Below are 26,054 nucleotides of genomic sequence, written 5' to 3'. Positions count from 1 at the left end.
GGTCCCACTCTTGAATTCATGACCTTGAGCCAGTGTGCTGCCCTGACCTTCCTGAACACTTCCTGTTTCCTGGGGAACCGAGGGTGGCTCTCCTCAAAGCCACATGCTCTGTTCAGTGGGTGGATAGCACGTCTACATGGCTCCGGCTTGAGTTGACACCACGGCTGAAGATGAACTGATCCTCCTGCCTCCCATTCTTGAAGTCTGAGCTTACAGGCAAGCCCTGGCTTGTCTGCTGCAGTGAGTGCTGGGAAGAAAATGCCATGGATACTGGGTAGTTCTCTAGGAACTGAGGTCATCCCCAACACCCCAACCTCCGAGAAATGGAATCAAGCCATCTTCCTGCCTCACACTCACAAGTTCAGGCCTTGACCTCCAGAACATATACCCGACTGACCAGGTGTTTTTCCTACAACACACTGACAAAAATATTTTAGAATTATTATTATTATTATTATTATTATTATTATTATTACTATTATTATTAAGCTGAGGATCAAACCCAGGGCCTTGTGCTTGCTAGGCAAGCACTCTACCACTGAGTTAAATCCCCAACCCTAAAGTCATTTTTATTTCTATTATCACCAACAGATTAAATCCCAAACTCTCTCAAACTCAGACTGTCTTTGGTGAGATGAATTAAATTCAGCAATATATGGTGATTTATAACATTATCCAAGCAAGAAGGAAGCTGAGGCTGTAATGCCAAATCTCAGGGTCCACCACAGAGAAGGAATCCCACATGTAAAAGCAAAGAGCCTTTATTTTCAAGCTCTGGGGCTTGGTCTGTCTGTCCCATGCAGCAGTGATAGAAGAGAGCTCTGAGCCCAAGCAGGTTAGGGTTTTTAATCATAGCAGAGGTTGGGGTGAGGAGATTTCCAGGGTTCAGGGCCCTGATTGGCTGACAATTGTCTGGGGCTTCTGTAAAACAAAAACAGGTGTGTTCTAGACTCTGGAACATCTGGCTGCCTTATCTAATGGTTGAAATGTTTGGGATGTTAGGTACTTCCCCATCCCTGGGTGGATCCCTGGGTGGTGTTAGCTTATGGCTTTTCCTAGATCTGGGTGTTGCCTGCAAGTAAGGCAGTCACAGAAGCTGTGTCTGGGACTCTAACGCTGTCATGGTGGCTGTGTGGTCAAGCTGTTTGGGAGCCCTCAACAGAGGCAGGAGGATTGCGAGACGTTAGAGTTCCAAAACAACCTTAGGTTCTGCACAAGACCGAGTCCCTGTAACAGATTCAAAACTAAGGAAAAATAAGCAAATAAAAGAACAAATCAACAAACTCAGGGCTGTGTAGTTAACTAACAAGTGGAATGTTTACATTGATCCAAGACATTTGAGGGGCAGTTTGAATGTTTTCACAAGGAATTCTTATTCAATCAATGAAATGACAGAATGTTGTCTATAGAATTAAAACTAGGAGACTTAGCCGTCCAATCAAATTGCAGCTTGGGGTTTGTAGGTGGGACTTTATTAGGGAGGGTGCACAGAAAGGTATATAAAGGCTTCAGGAGAGCCATGGAAGATACCCAGACCTGGAGCCTGGAGGAAGCATCTGGATCAACTGGGATAAAGAGACTGTGGTCAGTGCTCAGAACTGGTGAGTAATTTTTCCCCGTTGGGTCATACAGTTTAATATAGGGAGCTTTAGACCCAAGATGGGACAGGAAACTTTCATTTCTGTCTCTTCAGATAAACACATTGAAGACAATGAGTCTAAATGAAGTTTTACCTCCATCTCAAATGTCTTTGTTTAATAGTTTGTTGATTGTTTTTAGACAAGGGTTTCCTCTGTTGTTCAACCTGTCCTAGAACTGGCCCTGTGGTTCAGGGAGGCTGGAAATCAAGATCCTCCTGAGACTTTGGGTGCTGAGGTTATTAGCATGTTCCCTCGTACTGTGGTACATTCACACTAATGTTTTTATGGAAGAAGGGCTCATGTGGACCTGTAGACCATATATCTTAGCCTCCTTGGCAGATCCTCTGCTTCAGACTCACGGTAGCTGAAATTGCTTGTAAGTTCTATCATGACTCAGGCTTTTTCTCTGCATCTTTTTAAAAAAGATTTGTTTTTGTGGGGACGAGTGGGATATGTTGAGGTTTTCTGACCTAGGTGGCCTGAAAACTTCAGGAAGCCGCTTCCATCATCCTCCTTGGTAGAAACTATACATTTTAATTTTATTTATTATGTATACAGTGAGTGTTCAGCTTACAGGCCAGAAGAGGGCACCAGATCTCTCATTGTAGATGGTTGTGAGCCACCATGTGGTTGCTGAGAATTGAACTCAGGACCTCTGGAAGAACAGCCAGTGCTCTTAACCTCTGAGCCATCTCTCCAGCCCTACATTTTGGTTTTTGAGACAGGTTTTTTCTGTATAGCTTTGGAGGCTGTCCTGGATCTGGCTCTGTAGGCCAGGGTGGCCTTGATCTCGTAGAGATTCACCTGGCTCTGCCTCCTGAGTCCTGGGATTAAAGATGTGTGCCACCACCGCCTGACTACAAACTAAACTAAACATTGAACTACAGCATAAGGCATTTTCTCTTTTTTTGAGAAAGTGTCACTCATAAGGCACTTTGATACTGAAATCATGTGCCCATTAGGGGCATAGAGAGGCTCCCATAATGCCAGTGAGAGTGTAGATTTCCACTACCTGTGAGGACAGTGGCTTAAGTTGAAGTCCCTACCATTGCCAGAGCAATTGACTCTGACCTTGAGTGGTTACTGTGCTGGGGGAGGTAGAGTTCTAAACTTGAAGATATGTTCTCACCTGAATGCTTGCCCAGGAGTCTTCCGACTGAAGATCATTCATGATGAGTGTTTGGACTCCACCCACACTGGAGGAGCTGGCAAGGCAGGCGCTGCTGACAAATGAGGCCTTGGCCATCTCTGCTCTGCAGACCCTGCCCTGGACGCTCTTCCCAGCACTGTTCAAGGACGCCTTCAAGGGCAGACACACTAGGATTGTGAAGGCAATGGTGGCAGCCTGGCCATACTCCTGCCTCTCTGTGGGGACATTGATGAAGACCCCCAACTTGGAAACCTTCCAGGCTGTGCTAGATGGAGTAGACCTGAAGCTGAAAAGAGAGTTGCACCCCGGGTAAGCAATAACCAAATACTGTAGACTGAGCACATGGGGCACACCCAAGAGACCATGGGTCAGGGAGAATGGCCTTGTAGGTGGGTCAGAGGCTTCTGATGGGGCCATCATGCCAGGATGCAGGGGCCTTGAAAACTGTGGTTTCCTGTAGTAAGGACAGTTGAGTATGGATTAGAGGACAGGGCAGATGTAGCCAGAGAGGAAGGAGCCTATCCCTGGCTTTCCCACAACCACTAATATGGGACTAGGTAGAAATAGAGAGGAACTTAGTGGAAGGAACGTGGTCAGGTATACAATTGCAGCTCAGTTGGAGCTTCCATGGCACACATGAGCCATGGACACTGGGTGCTGAAGAGACCTTGGCAGGAGGGAAGAGCTGACATTGGGGATGTGTAGTGAAAACTTGCTGGGTGTTGGGGCTTGTGATGTCTGCTGACACTTTACACATTTTACCCACAGGAGGGGGAAACTTCAGGTGCTCGACCTGAGGAATGTTCAACATGAATTCTGGAACATATGGACTGGAAGAAAGGGTGGGGCCTGCTAGATGAGAGGCCTGTAGTGAAGGTCCTTCCCAGATATACACTGAGGCGGCGGCGTCTGAAGGTGGTAACTGACCTCTACCTCAGGCTCCATCTGAATGAAGAGCAAGCATGCTTCTTGTAGTAGGTCAAGCAGAGAAAAGGCTTTCTACAGCTGTACTGTATGAAGATGAAGATCTGTGCCATGCCAGTATGCCTTATCAAAGGTATCTTGAAAGATTTGCACCCAGGACACATTGAGGAGCTGGAATTGAACTTGGGGTGGAATGTGCCTACACTGGCACCATTTGCTCCCTGCCTTGGACAGATGAGAAGTCTTCGCAAACTCTTCCTGGCACACATATACAAGAACATTTTCAGAATTGGAGTCAGGACAACAGACAGAGAAGAGAAGTGTATCAGCAAGGTCGTTGCTCAGTTCTCCAAACTCCACTGTCTGCAGCATCTCTCCATTAATGGCATCTTTATCAAAGACCACATGAAACAAATACTCAGGTAAGCATGGATGGGGAGCTGGCTCAGCTACCAGAGCACACCTTTCTCTTTCACTTTAAGGATTAGCATGTGCATGGGGCCTGCCAGTGACTGGGAACAATTATGGTGAAAGTTGTGGGTGTGACTTGATTTAGTAGACTCCAAGAGGCAGCACCCAAATGCTCAGGTTGTTCAGTCAAACTGACCTTGAGACATGTGCCTCACGTTCCTCTTTATAAACCCCAGTATACATCACTCCAAAACCTTTTCCTTGAACTAACTAACCTCTTTGCCTATCTCTAGGCGCCTGACAATCCCCTTGGATACTCTCTCCATCAAAAACTGTGATCTGTCAAGGTCCGACTTGGATTATTTCCCCAGGAGCCACAGCCTGTGTCAGCTAAAACATCTGGACTTGAGAGATACCATGTTATGCACTTCATGTCTCAAGCCTCTTGGAGTGCTGCTAGAGAATGTAGCAGATACTCTGGAGTCTCTGGACTTGCAGGGTTGTGGTATCAGGGACTCTCAGCTCACTGACCTCATCCCTGGCCTCAGCAAGTGCTCCCAGCTTACCAGGGTTAACTTCTGGGACAATGACTTCTCTAGGCCCATCCTGGAGGACCTTTTGCGTCACACAGCCAACTTGACCAAGATGAATGAGGAGCAGTACCCTGTCCCTCTGTATTGCTATTTCGGTTTGGGTTCCGTCTTCGAACGGAGATTTGCCCAACTTTGTCTTGAGCTCATGGATATACTTAGAGCCTTAAGGCAGCCAAAGAGGATCTTGTTTTCCACAGATCCCTGCCGGGAATGTGGTGAGCGCTGTGTCTATGACCTTGGGCCCAGACTTTGTCCTTGCTTGCGGTAAATAGGGAACATGACTTCTGGATTTGGGTGCTGTCCCTCTGGGGTCTTCCTCATTAGCCTCCCTGCTAGCTTCAGGGTCTGGAAAGTCTCTCAAGTGGCTTCAAGCATCTACTGAACCAAGGACCTGTTTTTGAAGTCTTCCCTTGTGATTTCTTTTCTAATTGTGTCTTTAAAAAGTCCCTATGCCTACCCACTACATTCTCCTTTTTCAGCAAATAAGGCAGCAATAAAGTAATTCAGTATCAATTTTCTTCTTCATTGATATCTTTACTAAATACAGAGTGATAGTTGTTTTTTTGTTTTATTTTGTTTTTGTTTTTTCTTAGATGCCATTATTGTTTGCTCCCGTACACCAACCAATTGTAAGAACTCTGGACAGAAATATCAAAGTGAAGAGAAAGATGTCTATAATGACAACATTCCATATTGGGGCAGGTAGATACAGTCTTCCTCTAGGGTGGACTAAACTTCCAGGCCAGCCTGGGATACAGAGTGAGACCCTCTGTCCAAAGACCCTGGAGCCAGAGACGTGGCTCAAACCCAGCAACCACATGGTGGCTCACAACCCTCTACAATGAGAGATCTAGTGTGCTCTTCTGGTCTGCATGCTGAACACTCACTGTATACATAATAAATAAATAAATCTTTAAAAAGAAAAGAGCACATGGAGTTGGAGGTGCAGGGTTCAGCCAGCGTTGGCCACTTGCACAGCTTGCATTTGGCTCCTTGATTTGATCTCCAGCAGCACACACAAAAAAAAATAAATAAAGTTCATGAGGGGCTTTGACATATAAAGTAGATATAGAATCTGAAGTGACCAGGTATGTATTTCACATAAAATAATTTTATGTGGGGTTGGGGATTTAGCTCAGTGTTAGAGCGCTTGCCTAGCATGTGCAAGGCCCTGGGTTCGGTCCTCAGCTCCAGCAAAAAGAAAAAAAAATAATAATAACAATTTTATGTAACTGTCATCATTGAAGTTCTAGGTTTCATATGTATTGTTTTGTTTTCTTTGTTTTTTTAGAGAACATGCCACTATATAATCCTAACATAGCAATTCCTGGGTCCCTAGTTCCCTTTGATGTACCTCATTCCACAATGCTTTCCTCTTGTACAGGAAACCCTCAATTGAATCTGTGAAGTCCATCAAATGGAGCACAGTGGTACACACTAGTAATCCCACCATTCTGGAGGTAGACACAGGAACAGATAATCAAGGTCATCCTATCTACATAGGCTAAGAACTTGTTTTGAAAAATGAAGACACTAAAATTAAAAAATAAAAAAAAAATAAACTCTTTTACAAAAAACCCAGAGCTATGTAGCTTTATTTTATTGTTTTTTGTTTGTTTGGATGTTACTCAGTAGCCCATAATACCTGAGACTTATTTTGTAGACCAGGCTATCTATCTTCACAGTTCCAACAGTCCTCTGTGTCAGCTTTCTGCTTGCTGGGATGACATATAGGATCCATCATGCCTAGTTTCCAGGTAAAGTGTGACCCCAAAACCAGCATTAGCACAGGATTGCAATTGACTTGTACTGGGGAGGTTGAAGAAGGAGGGTCTCAAGTTCAAATCCAGATTGAGGAACTCACTGAAACCCTAATTAAAAAACAAAACAAAACAGTACTGCTGGGCTTGGGGGTGCAGGCCTTTCATCCCGGCACTGGGGAGACAGAGGCAGGCTGATCTCTGTGTTCAAAGGCATCCTGATCTAAAAAGTGAGTTCCAGGATAACCAGGGCTACATAGAGAAACACTGTGTCAAAAATGAACAAGTAAAAACAGTGTTAATAGGGACTGGGGATGGAGGGCAGAAGTCAGTAGTGGAATCCTTGCTGACTGTGTGTGGAGCCCTGGGTCCTATCCCAGGTGCCAGGTTTAAAGAAAATGAAAACCACACACAGCTGGAGATGGAGTTCAGTGGCAGAGGGTGGGCAAAGCATTCATGGAGCCCTGGGATTTGGTCCCAGTAAGAGGGAGGGAGAGACAGAAGAGAGATGAAGGAAAGCAAAGCAAAGGAAGGGAAAGGAAAGGAAAATGGCTGTGTATTGCTTGGTATATTGTCTGCTGTGCACATGTGTGGTCCTGGATTCCCATGCCCAATGTGAAAAAACAAATAAATGAAAGAAACCAGGAACTCTGTATTTGCACCTGTAAATGGAGAACATGACTTCTGGATTCGTAGACATGGAAGGCTTGGGACACATCTCTCATCTGGGGACTCAGAGCTCCTGACTTTAGAGGCTGCTGAGATGGCTGGAAACAAAATGATGAGCAGTGAAGTGGATTTTGCAGGCTGAGCAGAAAGGGGACTAACAGGACCGTGGGGACAGGCAGAGCCTTGTGGAGTCAGAATGGCGATTTTGTGTTTCTACATGGCTTCTGTCAGGGCCATGACAGTGGGTTTGTCCTGGAAGCTCTCCCTCTGGGGTCTTGGTCAGTTATTAACCTCACTGCCAGATTCAGGGTAGGAGGATCTAATGACTCAGGAATGGAAACACACTGGGATCTAATGACTGAAGTAGAGGTCCAGGTCACACTGGCAACAACGAAGTGGGAGCTTTTGTGACTCTTCTTTTGTTCTTGGCCTTGGCCTGAGAAAGGTCTCATCCTTTTGTGTGTCCCTGAAGTGAGCAGTATAGACACTTCCTCCTAAGGATGTTTCAAGGGACCAGCAGGATAGGCATCCAGTCCTCGCAGACCCATCAGAGATGGCTGAGGAAAGGAGGAGCTCAGGACAAAGTGCACAGGGTTTATGAGGTTGATTCTGCACTTTTCCATTTTACTTTCTCTTTATTTGGTAGTTTCCTGTAAGCCAGTCTGTCCTTGAACTCTTGATTTCTTTTCCCTTATTCTGCTGAGATTACCATGAGCCACCAAGTCCAGCCAGCATGCCACATGTCTGTAAGGATGTAACTCAATGGACTCTTAAACTCTTTGAAATAGACTTAGTGTATATAAAGGTGTCTAATAAATATATGTCTCTCTACTGGTATAAAACATTTACTTTTTTAAAAAAAAAGCTGTATTTATTGTATTTTAAACCTTAGGTCTATCCATTACATCTGTCCTTTTCTCTATAGTAAGATATCAATAGAATAATTTATTATTGTACTGTTTTATTCTTCATTGGAATATGTATTGACCACATAGAACAAGGGTTCTTTGCTTAAAGGTACTGCTGTTCTCTGAATTCCGTAAATTATCTAAATTTAAGGACTACTCAACAAACACTTTCTGAGCCGGGTGGTACTGGAAGGAGGCAGAGGCAGAGGCAGGTGGATCTCTGTGAGTTCCAGGACATCCTGGGCTACAAATCAAGTTCTAGGAAACACACAAAGCTACACAGAGAAACCCTGTCTTGAAAAACCAAAAAAAAAAAAAAAAAAAGAGCACACTGCTTTTTTAGAAGACCCAAGTTTGGTTCCGGTGGCTCTCAAAAGTGGCTTCAGGTTACAGGATTACTGCTGGCCTGCATAGGGCCCTACTTTTACATGTACAAATCCATAAAATAAACACACACACACACACACACACACACACACACACACAAAGTGACATATATATATAACTTAAAAAATAGTCTTTGAATAGAGAACCTCATTTCACAAAGAAAATTTTTTAAAAATGAACTAGCTAATTAAAATGGAGATGTTGCTCAGTAGCAGGGACTTGAATAACTCATGTGTGGCTCTGACATCAATCGCCAGCACCACACAGTGAAGAGAATAGGTGGAGTTTTCATGTGTGTGGGTTGAGCTCAATTGTTGAGCAATAGCCTAGTTTGCTCTTGGGCTCTGGGGTTTGAGCTCCTGCACTATGGATCGAGTGAAAGGATATCAGGAGATTGCCCATGTAAAAAGTATTTGTAAAACAGAGCCAAACCTGCTAGAGGAAGTCCAGGTGAGCTATCCCCAAATTTGTGAGCATGAGACAGCTGTCCTCCTTACCTATCTGCCTGTGGGGGCATGAGCAGAGGTAGTTTCACCTCCTCCACACACACACCAAAGCCTGAGGTATATGGGACTACAGGCCCTGTGGTCATTAGTGTGGGAGAGCCATCCCTGATCTCCAGCTTCAACACTCGGGAGAGCAGGCCTGCACCTCTCCAGGGCAGTACAATAGAGCCAACACTGTTAGTGCAGGTGTGGGGAGCCAGCTCTGATATTGTGACCATAGGAGAGCCGTCCCTAGCTCACATCTGGCAGACCAACCCTACAGCTGCCCAGGCCCAAACCCAGGGGTATGATTTGCCTGCCCCAGCATCCAGCCCATCTATGATCTGCTAGAGCACAGGAATGGGCCAGACCCACAGACCAAAGCTGCAGGATCTCCACAACACAAGGTGGCAGTAGATGTCCAGGGAGAATCCTTGTGGGGGCCCAGCATCAAACCTGTAGTGAAGACCAGGGCCCTCAAACCAGACCAATGACTCTTTGTAATAACACTTGCAAATAGGGATGTATCGACAAAGGAATATATGAATGGGATCAAGATACATGATGTGAGCCGGGTGGTGGTGGCCCATCCCAGTAATCCCAGCACTCAGGAGGCAGAGGCAAGTGGATCTCTGTGAGTTCAAGGCCAGCCTGGTCTACAGAGCTAGTCCAGGACAGGCTCCAAAGCTACAGAGAAACCCTGTCTCAAAACAACAACAACAACAACAACAACAACAAAAAACCCAAATACACAATGTGAAAAACACATAAAATAAATAATGAAGTTTTAAAAAAGCACACGTGGTTATATAGTCATAGGGAACCAGGTCTAATTTGCTAATCTGCATGAAAACGTACCCATTTTGTATCATTTTTAAAGCTTTAGGTTTCAAATGTATTTCTCTCTCTCTCTCTCTCTCTCTCTCTCTCTCTCTCTCTCTCTCTCTCTCTCTGTGTGTGTGTGTGTGTGTGTGTGTGTGTGTGTGTGTGTGTGTGTGTGTTTCTTGGTTTTCTTTTTTCAGAGAGCATGTCACTAAGGAGATTTTACAAAGCAACACCAATGTCCCTAGCTCACTCCAAAAAAGGTGTGGAAGCCCTCACTTGATAGAATGCTTACCTATCTATTGATTAGGGCAGTGAGTGACCCCATTAAATAGGGTATAATAATATATAAAAGTTATCCTGCCACTCTGGATATGAGGCCACAAAACAGATATTCAAGAACATTCCTCTTGGTGCCGAAGCAGAGTCCCTCAGCACCTTCATTCTGGCCTCTCTGTTTTGTTCCTGCTCAGTGATAGCTTGGAAAAATAAAATGAAAATTAATAAGTAACCCTGAACTCTTGAATTGTTTGAATTGTAAAGACTGAAGGACTATTAACACTGCAATGCTTTATATTGTGATGCTATTTAGTAATATTGATATGAGATCTTGGGGATGAACTGGAGAGGAAAGGTTATGGTTTAACAGTTAATGTGTTTGTGTGTCAAGTTGACAGGGGTCAGTTGTGCTGGCTAGCTTTACGACTACTTGACACAAGCTAGACTCATCTGAGGAGAGGATACATCAACTGAGAAAATGTCCTACCACATTGTCCTGTGTACAAGCCTGTGGTGCATTTTCTTCACTGGTCATTGACATGGGAAGCCTCAGACATCATGGGTGAGGCTATCCATGGGCTGGTGGTCCTGGATGCTATCAGAAAGCAAGCCCAGTAAGTCCTGAAGAGCAAGCCAGTAATCAACATTCCTGAAATGCTCTTTTTGTGTTTGTTTGTTTTTTGTTTTCCAAGACAGGGTTTCTCTGTATAGCTTTGGAGACTGTCCTGGAACTCACTTGGTAGCCCAGGCTGGCCTTGAACTCACAGAGATCTGCCTGGCTCTGCCTCCCGAGTGCTGGGTTTAAAGGCGTGTGCCACCACCGCCCGGCTTCTGAAAAGCTTTTATATCAATATCTGCCTCCAGGTCCCAACCTCAAGTTCCAACTTGAACATCCTTCTTGATGGACATAAAAGCTGGGAGATGAAATAAACCCTTTTCTCTTCAGAACTCTTGGTCATGGCCTTGATCACATCAGTATAAATTTAAGTAAGACACAAAGTTATACTGAGTTGAGACTTTCTGCTGACTTGACTACACACTAGGCCAAGCCCAATACACTCAGGGGTTCAGTAGTCAGCCTTGGTGGGACATAGCTTTGGTGTTTTGTCGGTGCCTCTCTGGGGTGGGAGGAATTCTACTCATGTTTCTCAAAGAGAAGTTCACTCAACAAGATAGAATGCAAGTCTTGTACTTGCTGCGTAAGTGTTCAAACCCCAGGAGGTATTTACAGCCTCATGTTTGGAACCAAAATGTTGTTTTGTTTTTGTGTGCTCAAATCTATCTATTGATCTCTCTGTCTATGTATGCATGTACGTACATACCTATTTCTATCTATCTATCTATCTATCTATCTATCTATCTATCTATCTATCTATCTATCTATCTATCTATCTATCTATCTATCTATCTACCTATCTATAAATCTATCTATCTATCTGTCTGTCTATCTATCTATCTATCTATCTATCTATCTATCTGTCTGTCTATCTATCTATCTATCTATCTATCTATCTATCCATTCATCCACAGAGTTCCACTTTGCAGACCAGGCTGGCTTTATTCCCAGAGGGATCCTCCTGCCACTATCTCTCAAGTCCTGGATTACAGGCATGAGCCCCTCAAACCCAGCTTGAAGCTGTCATTTCAAATGTATTTGGACCCCTTTTATCGTTGTTGCTGTGAACCAGGTCTTACAATCCCATGGTAGACTTGAAGAGTCTTAGTAGCTATGGATGACCTTGAGCTTTGAATGCTGTGCCTATGTGGACACAACGTGTGTCTTAGTCAGGGTCTCTATTGCTGTGAAGAGACACCATGACCAGGGCAGAAACTCATATAAATGAAAACGTTTAAGTGCTTACAGTTTCAGAGGTTCATCCCATATTCATCATGGCAGGGGAAATGTTGGCATGCAGGCAGACATGGTGCTCAAGAAGTAGCTGAGAGTCTTACATCTCACAGGCAACAGCAAACAGTTTAAGGGTGACACTGAGCAAAGCTTGATCAAAGGAGACCTCAAGGCCTGGCCCCACAGTGACACACTTCCTCCACAACCATAGCTGCTGGATTGGTCAATTTACTCTCTTATTTATAACTCATTCTAGGTTGTCTTTTATTTATAATGCGAAGCACTGTATGAGGGACAGTTCTATCGTGTAAGGGTAATTATGACCTGATTATTGTTTGTCTCTCGACCTCTTTGCACCTCATATGACTTAATTAATAAAAATCACTCACAGGTGTACCCAGCTACCTGAGTTTTAGTGAATCCAAGATCAAGTGTTGACAACCAAGAATAGCTAAGTAGCCCAGCTGTGGTGGCACACGTCTTTAATCCCAGCAGTCAGGAGAAAGCAGCAAGAGAATCTCAGAGTTCAATAGTAGCCTGGCCTACAGAGTGAGGTGCAGGACAGTCAGTGCAGCACAGAGAAACTCTGTCTCAAAAAAAAAAAATAGTTATCACATTCCAGATACAGTTTCACTATATAGTTTAGGATGAGTACACTCTCAATCCTCCTTCCTGAGCTTCTGGGGTGAGTACATGACCTTACATAGCCCTGGCAATCCTGGAACTCAAGATGTAGACCAGGCTAGCCTTGAGATCACAGAAGATCCACTTACCCTTGCCTCTCAAGTACTGGGATTAAAGGCGTGCTCTACCACACCCACATCTTGAAAATCTAAATGTTGTCCAAACACAAAAATTTCAACAATTTCCTACCAAGTGGAAAATATTTTATGTTTTCCTGGTTTGTTCATATAGCCCAGCTAGGGACACACAGTCTTGGCTCAGGAGATAGCTAGCTCAGTGGTGGAACATTCGCCTACAATGCACAAGATGGGGTTTGATCCTGAACAACATAAAAACAAGTACACAAATACACACCCAACGGCAGAGCCTCAGCCTTCCTTCCAAGCATGGATGTGTTTGTGGTGGTGTTGAAAATTGAACCTAAGCACTGTCAAGTGCTGTTTTGAGCAAGTTTCTCTGTTACTGTGTTAAAAATGTACCAAACCCTCCTTGGGGAGGGGAGGGTCTAATTCACCTTACACCTACAGTCCTTCATGAAGAGAAGTCAGGTGAGGCACTCAGGCAGGAACTGAGGAAGAACCCATGGGTAGAAGACTTCTCCTTTCTGGCTTGCTCTCTTCTCTAACCTAGGACCATCTGCACAGCTGGCCACTGCCCCACCAACAATAGTCTGAGGCCTTCCACATCAACCATCAATCAAGAAAATGCCCCATAGACTTGCCTACAGGAGGCTTTCTCTTCCTCTCTTTTTCCTTTTCTCCTGATCATATTCTTCTATTTGCCTTTTGTTGTTGGTTAGTCAAGATGGGGTTTCCCCAAACCCAGAAAGACAAACATGGTATGTACTCACTCATAAGTGGAGACTAGATATAAACCAAAGAACAATCAGACTGCAACGCACAGAACCAGGGAGGCTATATATATAGAGGAGGGGACCCTAGGATGCCTGTGGCTTATAGTAAGTTTTGGTTTTACTGCCTCAGTGGGCAAGCCTCAGTGAAATATTTCACCTTTAAGATAAGAATTTGTAGTGTATCAACCTGATAATAGATAGATAAATAAATAAATAAATAAATAGAATGAAAGAACAAAAGAAAGCAAGGAAGAAAGGAAGGAAAAAAGAAAGAAAGGAAGAAAGAAAAAGAAAAAAAGATGGGGTTTCCCTATGTAGCCCAGGCTATCCTGCAACTAGCTATGTCCACCAGCCTGGCCTTGAACTCAGAGATAAGCATGCCTCTGCCTCAGTACTGGGATTAAAGGTGTAGACTACCATACCAGGCTCAAGGAAAGAGTTTCTTTATCCAGGTTCCCTCTTAGCTTGTTTTTTGAAAACAGGGTTTCTCTGTGTAACAGTCCTGACTGTCCTGGAACTCACTCTGTGGACCAGGCTGCCCTTGAACTCACAGAGATCCTCTTGCCTCTGCCTCCCCAGCACTGGGATTAAAGCTGTGAGCCATCACCCACTGCTGAGGTTCCCTCTTTGCATATGACTCTAAAAACTCACCAGCAATGTGCTCAGAGTGTGGTTTAACAGTGATCTATGTCCAGGCCCTGTCTTTACTTTTCCTTTTGAAATGGCAGGTCAGTGGACTGACTGGGCAGGTTGGACTTGAGACCCCTGCCTAGGCATCCAGAGTGGCCGGAATTAGGACCCTGCACACCAGGTCCAGCTCAAATGATCTTCTTGTTTCCTTGGCACAAATCTTTATTATTTTTTTCTTTTTCTTTTCTTTTTTTTCTTTTTAGCTGAGGATTGAACCCAGAACCTTGTGCTTGCTAGGCAAGTGCTCTACCACTGAGCTAAATCCCCGACCCTCAAATCTTTATTTTTGACGTTTTTGTTTTAGGACAGGGTCCCACTCTGTGTTCCAGTTTGGCCTGGAATTCACTACATAGTCCAAGCTGGACTTAAACTTGCTAGTAGATGATAATCATCAAATCTTGATGTTCTTGCCTCCAGCCCTCAAGAGTTGGAATTCTAGGTATGTGACTCCATACCTGCTTCCTTATAGCTCTCTTAGCTTGGACATTGTGGAGAGCAGGCTGTGGCCTGCTTTGTTACTTCCTACTGTACAGAAGAAGATGATGTGAAAGGACCAAGCAGATGCCATAACAACCTACTCAGTCCTCTCTCAGAGATCAAGCCTCAATTTCAGTGTCCTGAGACTTGGGCAAGCAGTTTCGGGGAGGGCCATGAACAAGAGACACAGTCCTTGCAGTAGCTCCCTTTCTGCACGGACTCTGACTGATCAAGGTTCAGCCAGTTGTTTACTGTCTGGGACTCCTCACCATCTTAGAGCTATGTGCATGGGTCAATGTGAACAAGCAAGGCCAGTCAACCTCCACTGCAGCTCAAGGACAAAGCCTGGGACTTATCCAGGCCTGCCAAAAATTGGTAACTGTAACCCCCAACCAGTAAATTCAAAAGTTACATACCCTCAACAAATCATATGATGCAGAGGCTTGGACCACCCTGCTTGCTGTTTTTCCCATTAAAAACCATTCACCCTGAGAGCTCAGAGCTGTAAGGCTCTACCCACTGTGTCGGGAGTGTTGGACATCGACCAAGCTTGGTCTTGCTTATTATCAATAAACCCCTGTGTGTTTTGCATGGGGTATCGGCTCTATGATGGTCTTGTTGGGGGGGGGGAAGGGGGGTGTCTTGAGCACAACAATGAACAACACTAAGAATGCTTGAGTAAATTTGTAAGAGATTATATTATTTTATAACTGTGAAATTATATATATCACATTCAAGTATATGTATATACATATGGATATAGATGAGATGAAATTATACTTCACCATGCCTTTACACCTAAGTCTCAGGGAACACCATGGAAGACAAGACAGAAAGATTGCAATAGTCAGAGAGCAGGAAGTCTTCCGTAAGATTGAAACTTGTAGATACTACAGGGAAACTGAACCCATGAAATCTCAACAATATGGCATGTTAAACAAGACCTGAACATTGATGATACTAACTGACATGCCCATGTGGATGGGAGAAGCTACAGGTGATTAAACCTGCCGGGAAGAAGCTGGGCTTGAGTCTCATGTCTTACACCACTCGGGCTTCCTGACATAAAAAAGCAATGTGGGATATGGAGCTTTAAATGGCCATCTCCTGTAACTATCAAGACGTTCAGTGCAGGGATTAGAACACCAACCCAGCCACATAACCTTCAACCTACAATTTGTCCTGCCTCCAAGATGTGGGGTGTATAGGAGGCACAGAACTTGTTGGCATGGCCAACCAATGATTGGTCCAGCTGCGGAACCCTGCCAAGAGTGGGAGCCCACCCCTGACTCTGCCTGGAGGGAATGAAGGACTCAGAGGATGGACAGCCCAGAGACCTAAGATAGAACCAAATACCACTGGCCAAAACATATCAATGAAATGACTCCTAATGATAGTCTGCTGTACTCAGAAATTGGTGCCTAGCCCAACTGTCCTCAGAGGCTTCATCCAGCAACTGATGGAAACAGCCAAACAGTAGGCAGACCTCGGAAATCCTGCGGAAGACAGGAAGGATTGTAGGGACTGGAGGGGGTCACAGACATCACAAGAAAACCCACAGAATCACCTACCCTGGCTCATAGGGGCTCACAAAGTCTGAACCTACAACCTGGAGCCTGTACAGCACTGACCCAATCCCTCCGAGTATGTGTGACAGTTGTGTAGCTTGGTCTTCTCATGGGATTCACAAGAACGGGAACAGGAGCTGTGTCCCTGACCCAGCTGGTCTGCAGACCAGCAACCCCTTTGGATCTGGGTTGTGGGGGGGCTGTCCTCTTGCTCAGAGTCTTTGCTCCTGGGTCAGCTCTGTTCTTGCTTTAGGAAGGTCTATTTGAGTTTCTGCAGTGTCTTTAGCTCTTAAAGGGGATCTCACTTAGCCCAGGCTGGCCTCTACTACATAGTGAGGAAAACCTTGAACTTGGATCATCCTTCCTCCTGGATTACAGGCATGAACAACCACAGCTGATGTCATGTTTTGTATGGGATCTCCCAGGGAGTTTTTTTTTTTTTAAGATTTATTTATTATGAATATAGTATTCTGCCTGCATGTACTCATGCAGGCCAGAAGGCACCAGATCTCATTACAAGTGGTTGAGAGCCACCATGTGGTTGCTGGGAATCGAACTCTGGACCTCTGGAAGAGCAAACAGTGCTCTTAACCGGGAGTTCTTTTGATAGGCAAGCACTCAACCAGCTGAGCTACATCCCCACCTGAGGCAGGATGGCTGGGAGTTTGAGAACAGAATCTCCTTCAAAGTGAGTATCAAACCAATCTGTTCTATAAATTGAAACCATGTCTAAAATATAAGCAGAATCACTAACAACCAAATTATTCTTAAATTTTCTACATTCTGGGACTTGATTCTGAGGAAAACCTTTTTTTTTTTTTTTTTTAAACATGTAATGATGCCTTTGCTTTTCAGTTTCTTGATCTCTGAAACAGATTCTAAATCTGCAGAGGGGGAACACTGTAAGCAGGTTCATTGTGTTTTATAGTATGTGTTATAAGGAATCAGAATACATCCCCTGTCAGATGGTGACCCAGAATCTCCATGTTCTGGGTTCAGGGCCCCATGTAAGCTGGTGACCCAGAATCTCCATGTTCTGGGTCGGGGCCCCATACTGAAATGTATCTAGAGATGAACCACAGCTGCAGGAGGTTGCAATCCCCTCTGTGCAGACCTCCATCTCCGTGGCCCTGCTGTATGTCCCTCCACCATGTCAAACTGTTCTGCACAGGAAGACTGAGAGTCCCATGGTAGAGCCCTGGCATGAAGAACCTGCTTCCAGTGTCCCCCTCTGCAGATGCATTGGTTCAGAAAAACACAGGACAAGCACGCAGTAGCCTAGTGTGCATTCCCCTTTCTAAGAATGTGTTCCTCTGTGAGGACAGACTGTTAAGGTAAAATATAAAACTACTGGACATGATAAAGTCTTGTGGTCAGTGTGCCACTTGTGATATTCAGCATGAGTATGACGTCAAGTGAATTATATCAAACCTCGTTTTCTAGCAAGGGTTCATTCTAAGATCATGTCTCAAATGATACTGTCATGGCAAGCACTTCTTTTCATGTTTTTATTTCTTTCCAGAGTACACTTGATACAAAACCTTACAATTAATTGCTTTATGGAAGTCAGCCAACAACATTGACCAATATTGAAGAAATTGATCTATATTTTAATAAACACACAAATGAAATCAAAGAATGATACCAGGGTTGGCAATTTAGCTCAGTGGTAGAGTGGTTGCCTAGCAAGCACAAGGAACTGGGTTCGAGTCTCATTCCAAAAAAAAAGACACCAAATTATCTTGTGACTATGAGATTAGACCAACAAATAGGGGAATAACTTAGGGCTTAGTGAATTATAAAATTAAAATAAAGATAGAGATCACAATTGAATAGTGAAGATAGTTATCTGGTACAGTAAGAGCTTCAGGATAGTAGAGGGACTTTGTTTAAAAAAAAAACCCCAAAAACCAAAAGCAAAAAAAAACACCTGAGTTTTTCTGTGTAGTTTTTGTGCCTGTCCTGGATCTTGCTCTGTAGCCCAGGCTGACCTCGAACTCAGTTCCTGGGATTAAAGGTGAGTACCACCATTGCTGGGCAGTACAGGGACTTTTGACCATGTACTGGAGACTTATTTACCAGTGGCCACCGGCTTTTAGGAGGCATGTAGCACACAGGCTGGATAGGGTGGTCCATATGGGTAATCTCAGCCATTAGGAGGTAGAGACAGAACAGGGGGATGAAGAGTTCAAGGCCAGGAGCAGGAGAGATGGCTCAGGACTGCAGAGCACTTCCTCCTCTTCAAGAGGAGCCAAGTTTGGCTTCCAGCATCCATGTCAGGTAACTGATTTATGAAAAGTAAGTTTTAAGGTTCAAGGCCAGCAAGTTACATTCAATTATTTTTTAAAGTGACAGAGGAAAGAACAGCACAGAGAATGTATAAACATTTGTAGCACTGGTTGCTCTTCCAGAGACCCTGATATCAGTTCCCTGCAGCCACATAGTCACAACCATCTATAGTGGGATCTGATGCCCTCTTCTGGCCTGCAGGGACACAGGCACACAGAACACTGTATACATAATAAATGAATAAAAAATCCTCCACCCTCCTTCATAGAAGGTTGTGTCTGCATTGCTCACTCTCTTTAACAGCACTGCACACAGCCCTCTAGGCAGCTACCCTGAGAAGGCAAGGACCTAAAGTAACAATCCCTTCTTTACCTCTGGCAGGTACAAACTCTGGACTCCAGGCCGTACACATAGCGCTTATTACAACTACCACAGAGAAGCACACCAAAGGAGATATCCTTGGGCTGCCTAATGGGCCTGAGTGTATCCATGAGCACGGGGCAAAGTTGTACAAATCTCTCTCTGGAGAAGTAACCGAATTCATCATAGCACTCCACAGGGGCAGGGTACTGCTCCACGGCCATCTTGGTAAAGTTGGCTGTGTGGAGGAAAAGGTCACTCAGGGCATTCACAGAGAAGTCATTAAAATAAAAATTAATCTTGGTGAGCTTCGAGCATTGGCTGAGGGCAGGTAGGAGAACGCTGAGTTGGGAGTCCGTTATCCCACAGCCCTGAAATCCCAGAGTCTCCAGAGTACTCGCCACTTTCTCTAGAAGAACTCTAAGAGGATTCATACACAACATATAGGACAGAAGAACCCCACACATGTCCAGGTGTTTGAGTTGATGGAGGCGCTCACACTGGGACAGGTGACTCAAGTGTGACCGGAAGACCAGGCAGTGGGTGACGGAGAAGGATTCCAAGGGCGTCTTCAGGTTCCTAGGCAGAGACCAAGGGGTTAGTTGTGACAAGTGATGCAGGAGAGCATGTGGGGTGTGTTTACACAATACACGGGGGCATGTGTCCCAGTGCCACCTGGACCAAATGATGGAAGTCAGTATCTATGTGGCTGCCTGTTGGGTCCCTGTTCCCCAGTCACACCACAGCTGCCACTGTCACTGTGGGAGGCTCAGGGCACATGCAGTAAGGACCAACCCAGGAGAGCCCTGAGAGCATTTATTTAGGCAGTTAGTTCTCACTGCCCTCTGCTCCTGTCACCTCCCCTGTGAGGATTCACAGTCCCCACCCCTGACACTGACCTTCAACCTCACTGTCAGCCTTTCCCATGCCCTCAGCCCCTACTAGTTCATAATACTTCCACGTGGGAAAGCAGGGCATCAGGGTGGCTGTTCACACATTCTGAGCTCAGACCGCCTGCGGATCTATGCAGGTGTCTGTCCCTCCACTCTTTCCGTACCCTGCTTTCTGTTCACTTGCCATTAGCTTAGCCAGGGTTCTAAAGGAGAAAGTACAGCATTCTCACTGAATCTGACCCACACATCTGCATCCGTGACATACTAAGAACACATTTCCTACCCCAAATCAGGCCTCTGTGTCATGAGGTCCTGGAAGACCTTGATTCAGTTAAGATAAAAACAGACCATGCTTAGATATGCTAATGATTCACTGTTCATTGTGCTAGAACCAGAAGACACCAGACCCACTACTCTTTACCACAAAGGGCAAAGCTTTGCTCTGGTAGCAGAAACAGCTCTCTATCCATCCTTACCTGAGCAAGAGTTTCACCTGGTCACCGACAAGAGAGATACCATTCAAATAGAGATGCTGGAGACGGCTGAGTGTGGAGAACTGAGAAAGGAAATCTTCTGACAAACTTCTCTTCTAAGTATGTTATATCGAGCCCAAATCTGTTCTTGTGGATTTGCACTAGAGAAAGCGTGTGAAGATTTCTCATCTGAGCTAGGTAGGGAGAAAATTGTGCCAGAGTGCACCAACTCCAATCTATACTGAGTTCCAACACCTGGATGTGCTCAGGCTGGAAAACTGTCAGAATCTTCCTGACATTATCCAGGGACAATGACTCAATCTTCATGTTCACACAGCAGAGCTGTAGGGAGTCTTTTCTCTGCTGGGCCCACTGTAAGAAGTTTGTTTCTTTTTCATCCAGTTGGAACCTGAAGTAAAGGTCAGTTATCACCTTCAGAGGCCCAGTCAGCTCATATCTAAGAGGGGGCTTCACCTCCTGCTCCTCACTCACAGTCTCTGCTGAGCAGTCCCCTTCCTCTGTTCCAGCCCATACAGTCCAGAAATGGTGGTTCACGCTCCGAAAATCGATTTCTCGAAGTTTGCACCTCCTGTGGGTAAAACAGATGAGGTGTCACGGACAACAGAAGACCCGACAGACATTGGGCTCCTTTCCACACACCTCTAACGTCAGCTCTTCCTTTCTCCCGTGTGGATTTCGACAGTGTTTGTTTGGTCTGCCCCAGCACTGAGTGTCCAACAAAGCCCTCCTGGTGCCAGGCACTGGCTCCTTCTGAGCTGCATCAGTGCCCTCCGTCTCACTTCCCTCCATTCATTCAGTTATTCTTGACCTGGTACTAACTGGTGCCTGTGGGACCGACAGACAGGGACAGGCTCCTTCCACTCTGCCCACATCTTCTCTATCCCTCCCCTACACCCAACTGTGCTTTTCCATCAGAGCTCAACAGAGGTCACGGCTTCTGCAGTCTTCCAAGCTGATGCTACCAAAGGCCTCTGATCTACCTCTGACCCCATTCTCTGCACCCCTGATATCCCTTCCCTGTACCACAGTGTCCTCCACTCAACCCTACATGGGTCTTGCTTACCTGGGGTGAACATTCTGTGTCAGTAGGACATCCAGTCCTTCCAGCATATCCTGTAAGACCTCTAGGTTGAAGGTGTTCATCAGCGCCCCCACAGGGAGGTAGGGCAAAGGCCAAGCTGCCACCATTGCCTTCACAATCCTAGTGTGTTTTCCATTGAAGGCATCCACGAACAGTGGTGGGAAGAGTGTCCAGGGCAGGGTCTCCAGAGCAGAGATGGCCAAGGCCTCATTTCTCAGCAGCGCCTGCCTTGCCAGCTCCTCCAGTGTGGGTGGGGAGTGGATGCTCATCCTGTTGGATCCTAGGGAAACTTCCAAGAAAGACACCCAGGAAATGTTAATTAATGTAGACACCAGTCAGTATCCAGGAAGTATCATAAAAGGTCACAAACTGAGTAAGTTACAAGGAAGCAAACAAAGCCTTTCAGACTTGGTGCTCTGGCCTCTGATCCTAGCCTGTGGTGGGTGAAGAACCAAAAGTGTGATACTGGAACAGCTGTGGTACTGGAGCACACCTGAACACATACACACACACACACACACACACACACACACACACTTCCTGGCCTGGTGGCATGTGTACTGAGGGGGCAGAGACAGACAGATGGATTTCTGTGAATTCTTGCCTGCTCCACACAGCAAGTTCCAGGCCACCCAGGAATTCTTAATAAACAAACAAACACCAAAGTAAATTTCCATCCAATATCCTTTCTCTGTCAACAGCAAGAAGGGAAAACAGAGTCATTCCAATGTTTTTCTCCCTTTAAAATGCTCTCACTCTCCAGAGTGTCTCATTTCCCTTAGGAACTTCATTGTAATCACTGTAAATTAAAACAGGAAAGAAGAAAAACTGAAAGCTATGCTGTCTATGCAGGTGAATTCCTGGACTCTTCGTCCAGCATACATGAGGCTCTGGGTTCTCATCCCCAGCACCCACCCAGCCCGTAGGAAGGGGAGCCAGAGGGGGTCACTGTTATAGCATCTAAGGTATGTATGGAGTTTCTAGGCTAGCCTCGGGTATAAAAGTCCATATTTTTATTACTGTTATTGTTGTTGATTGATATTGGAACCTGGCTGTCCAGGAACTCACTATGTAGAGCAGGCTGGCCTTGTAGTCCAAGAAATATGTCTAGACCTCCTCCCAAGTGCATGGATTAAAGGCGTGGACAACCATGCTTGTATCAAACTCTGTTTTAAGAGTTAAACGGCTTGGAGGTGGTGGTGCACGCCTTTAATCCCAGCACTTGGGAGCCAAAGCCAGGAGGCTGAGGCTATCTGCGAGTTCAAGGCCAGCAAGATCCAGGAAAGGCATAAAGCTACACAGAGAAACCCTGTCTTGAAAAACAAAAAACGAAAAACAAAACAAAAAAACAAAAAGAGAATAAAACCAAGCTGGGCAGTGGTGGCACTCGCCTTTAATTTAGCTCTTGGGAGGCAGACCCTGGCAGATCTTTGTGAGTTCAACGTCAGTGAGGTCTATACAGGGAGATCCAGGAAAGGTGAAAGCTACAGAGAAACCCTGTCTTGACAAAAAACCCAAAATTAGAAAAAATAAAAATAAAATAAAAACCGGCATGGAGGGGCACGGTGGCAAATGCCTTCAATCCCAGTATTTGGGAGGCAGAAGCAGGCAGATTTCTTAGTTGAAGGCTAGTCTGGTCTATACAGTGAATTCCAAGAGAGCTAGGGCTGTTATATAAAGAAAACCCTGTCTTGAAATACCATAAAGAAAAAAAAAGAAAAAAAAAAAAAGAAAGAAAACCAACCAAAGAAGCAAACTAGGCAGAAACTAATGTTTGAGTAACAGCATGCGATGTCAGCAACCGGGAACCAAGCTGGGTTTCCACCTAGCCTGAGCTACTCAGCCAGTTCGGGACAGTCTGGGCAACAGCAAAACCGCGTCTCAGAAGTTGAAAAAAGAAAAAAGTGGTATTTAAGAATAAGGCAGGGGCTGGAGAGATGGCTCAGAGGTTAAGAGCACTGACTGCTCTTCCAGAGGTCCTGAGTTCAATTCCCAGCAACCCCATGGTGGCTCACAACCATCTGTAAAGAGATCTGGTGCTCTTTTCTATATACATAATAAATAAATAAATCTTCGTCGGGCAGTGGTGGCTGTGCACGCACTCGGGAGGCAGAGGCAGGCGGATCTTTGTGAGTTCGAGGCCAGCCTGGTCTACAGAGCGAGATTCAGGAAAGGCGCTAAGCTACACAGAGAAACCCTATCTCGAAAAACCGAGGGGAAAAAAAAAAAAAAGGCAAAGCTGCATGTGGAGTCAAACCCAGCCTGCACTCTGCTCATCTGGGGACCGGAATTCCAACTCCCTCGCCATCTTGGGTCTACCTGGAGCGTGGCTCTGCTGGGTGAGATGTGGTCTCCTGATGGAGAGGGTGACTTACCAGAGGCCGATACTGGTGGTCCTGTTCGTCCTTCCAGAGGCCAGGCAGAGGCTCCAGACTCCAAATGCCCTGGTTACCTTCTGTGGCTCCTCTGAAGCTTTTCAGCGCGTTCCTCCTAGCTCCTCCCATTTGCAGCCTGCCGGACCAACAAGCTGCAATTTGATTGGATGATTGCAGCTCCACCCTCCTCACTGAATTTAGGATTTTGCCTGTTTCTGGATCAGCTCTTCAGGCAGGGAAGGGGGGATCTGTGACTGTGGTGAAGTGTGATGACCCCACTGTGTATTGACTGCACAGGCGCTAAGTTCTTTCTCTCTTCCCTTCTTCTTTCATTTCTTTCTTCCTTTTTTATTTTCTTTCCCTCTTGGTGGAATTCTTTTTTTAGATAGGGCCTTTATATAGCCCAGGTAGGTCTAGAACTCACGGTGGAGCAGAAACTAGACCTCAACTAACGGTCTTGCCTCCGCGTCATTTCCTGAGTGCTGGATTACAGGCGTGAGCCTCAACACCCGTTTTATTTATAGATATTTTCCAGGCAGAGTCGCACCAGAGGGGAAAGAGCACTTTGGCATCCAGACCAGGGGGTTAGGCATTCAACACTGGAAGCCACTAAGTGAGAAGATGAACCCCAGAGTGGGAATGAAATATGGACAGCATCATGGCAGCAGCAACGCCATCTGTTTCCATGTTACTTGCTCTTCCCTAAGCACTGAGGAAGACCTCATCTCCCAAGGATGAAGTGCCTGGGCAGATTCACACATATCTTTAATCTGAGCAAACAGAAGGCAGAGGCAGGTGGATCTCTGTGATTTCAACACCAGCCTCATGTCATAGAGAATTTTGGACCAGTGGCTCTTTTATTTAAAAAAAAAAAAAAAAATCGAAAAAGAAAAGAAAGAACAAACCAAACAGCGAAACACCTGGAGGTTGTGGTTTATTTATATTTATTTATTTTTATTTTATTTTGGTTTTTTTGAAACCGGCTTTCTCTGTTTAGTTCTGGTGCCTGTCCTACATCTTTCTCTGTAGACCAGGCTGGCCTCGAACTCACAGAGATCCACTTGGCTCTGCCTTCTGAGAGCTGGGATTAAAGGTGTGCTCCACCACTGCCCAGTGAGGCTGTGGTTTATTGTTCTTATTTTACTTCATTGGCACTGGGGATGAAGCCTAGGGCTGCACAAATGCACAGGACTCCATATACCAAGCACACACAGCTGACAACCCCTGCTCTCTTTCCTTCTGAGACAAGTATTTGTGGGAACGAAGGTTTCCCTCAGTTGATGCAGAAACACAGCTTTGAGAAACAGTTTTCAAGACAGCTCATTCTGGGGCCAAGTATGAGTGACCCTGTGTTGGAAACAGGTTCAGGTTACTTCAAATTTCACATTTCAACATGGCAGCAGTTTCATGAAGTTTTTATGGCAACAGAACAAAGAGAATCGTAAGATTTAAGGTTCTTTTTAGACACATAGGTAGAAAAGAAAGAAATAAAAAATAAGTACATTATTGGAAACATTAATGGGTGGTTTCAGCTCAGCTGAGAAATCTCTTGATAGGTCTCAGGCAGAATCTGCGTACATTCTGAGCCTTTCTTTGGTGGAACTTGGGTGTTATTAAACTAATACATTCCAGAAGTTTTATTCCTTAGTCTGTTGGGATGTTAGGTCTGACTGTATCTGTCAGTGACAGGATGTCACTAAGACAGAGGGAACAAGAACTGTCTATTTAGTAGACTAGAGAGAGCCCAGCGTAAATCACAATTACTCTGGGCCTGTGACAACCCAACCTCTCCAAATCACTGACTTCCACATCACTCAATTTCTGTCAGTCAGTCAACCTCTGCAGATGAAGCTTCCTTCTAGGAATTCCCTTCAGACCTTGTACCGTGAGAGGATGTGAAGAGTTAAAGCAGGGCAGGAGGGAGCCTAGGACCATCTTACTATAGTGTTGAGGGGCCCAGGGAAGCTGTGCATCCCAGCAGGAACCAGATGAGGGAGGAGACAGAAAGTCAGGCTGTCTTTAGATTTAGAGTCAACAGTGGAGGTCCGAAAGCACCATGAAATATGTTGGTGGGGTCTTTTCTAGTTCCTTCCATTTACCTGGACATGTCATGATTTCCATTTTCTTCCTATCTGGATATTATTCCATAGTGTATATGTACAACCTTTTCACTCTCCACTTGGTTGAGAGCATTTAGGTTGCTTCCCTTGAGCATATTCCAGGCATTTTTTAAAACCAGAATTGAAAAGCTATGGGTGTGGCCGGGCCGCGATGTTGCAGGCTTTTAATCCCAGCACTTGGGAGGCTAAGCCATGGGGATCTCCGTGAGTTCAAGGCCAGCCTGGTCTACAGAGTGAGATCTAGGACAGCCACAGAAACTACAAAGAATAACCCTGTCTTGAAAAAACAAAAA

General features: G+C 45.2%; 1 protein-coding gene and 1 pseudogene across 1 annotated transcript; one reads left to right on the top strand and one right to left on the bottom strand.

The window, feature by feature from the left end:
* The first annotated feature begins 2,812 nt into the window (after nucleotides 1-2,812).
* LOC118591925 lies at nucleotides 2,813-4,986 on the top strand (annotated as a pseudogene).
* A 13,820-nt stretch (nucleotides 4,987-18,806) lies between these two features.
* On the bottom strand, nucleotides 18,807-21,535 carry LOC118591924 (PRAME family member 12-like). The gene is made up of 3 exons (XM_036200359.1): nucleotides 21,249-21,535; nucleotides 20,274-20,753; nucleotides 18,807-19,377 (listed from the first exon to the last, which is right to left on the bottom strand). Exons 1-3 carry the CDS (start codon nucleotides 21,533-21,535, stop codon nucleotides 18,807-18,809), a joined length of 1,338 nt encoding a protein of 445 aa, XP_036056252.1.
* Between the last annotated feature and the right edge of the window lie 4,519 nt (nucleotides 21,536-26,054).

Source organism: Onychomys torridus, chromosome 10 (assembly GCF_903995425.1).
Source record: "Onychomys torridus chromosome 10, mOncTor1.1, whole genome shotgun sequence".
Lineage (NCBI taxonomy): Eukaryota > Metazoa > Chordata > Mammalia > Rodentia > Cricetidae > Onychomys > Onychomys torridus.
The sequence above is the reverse complement of the archived record's forward strand: the minus strand, read 5'-3'. Positions and strand labels throughout refer to the sequence as shown.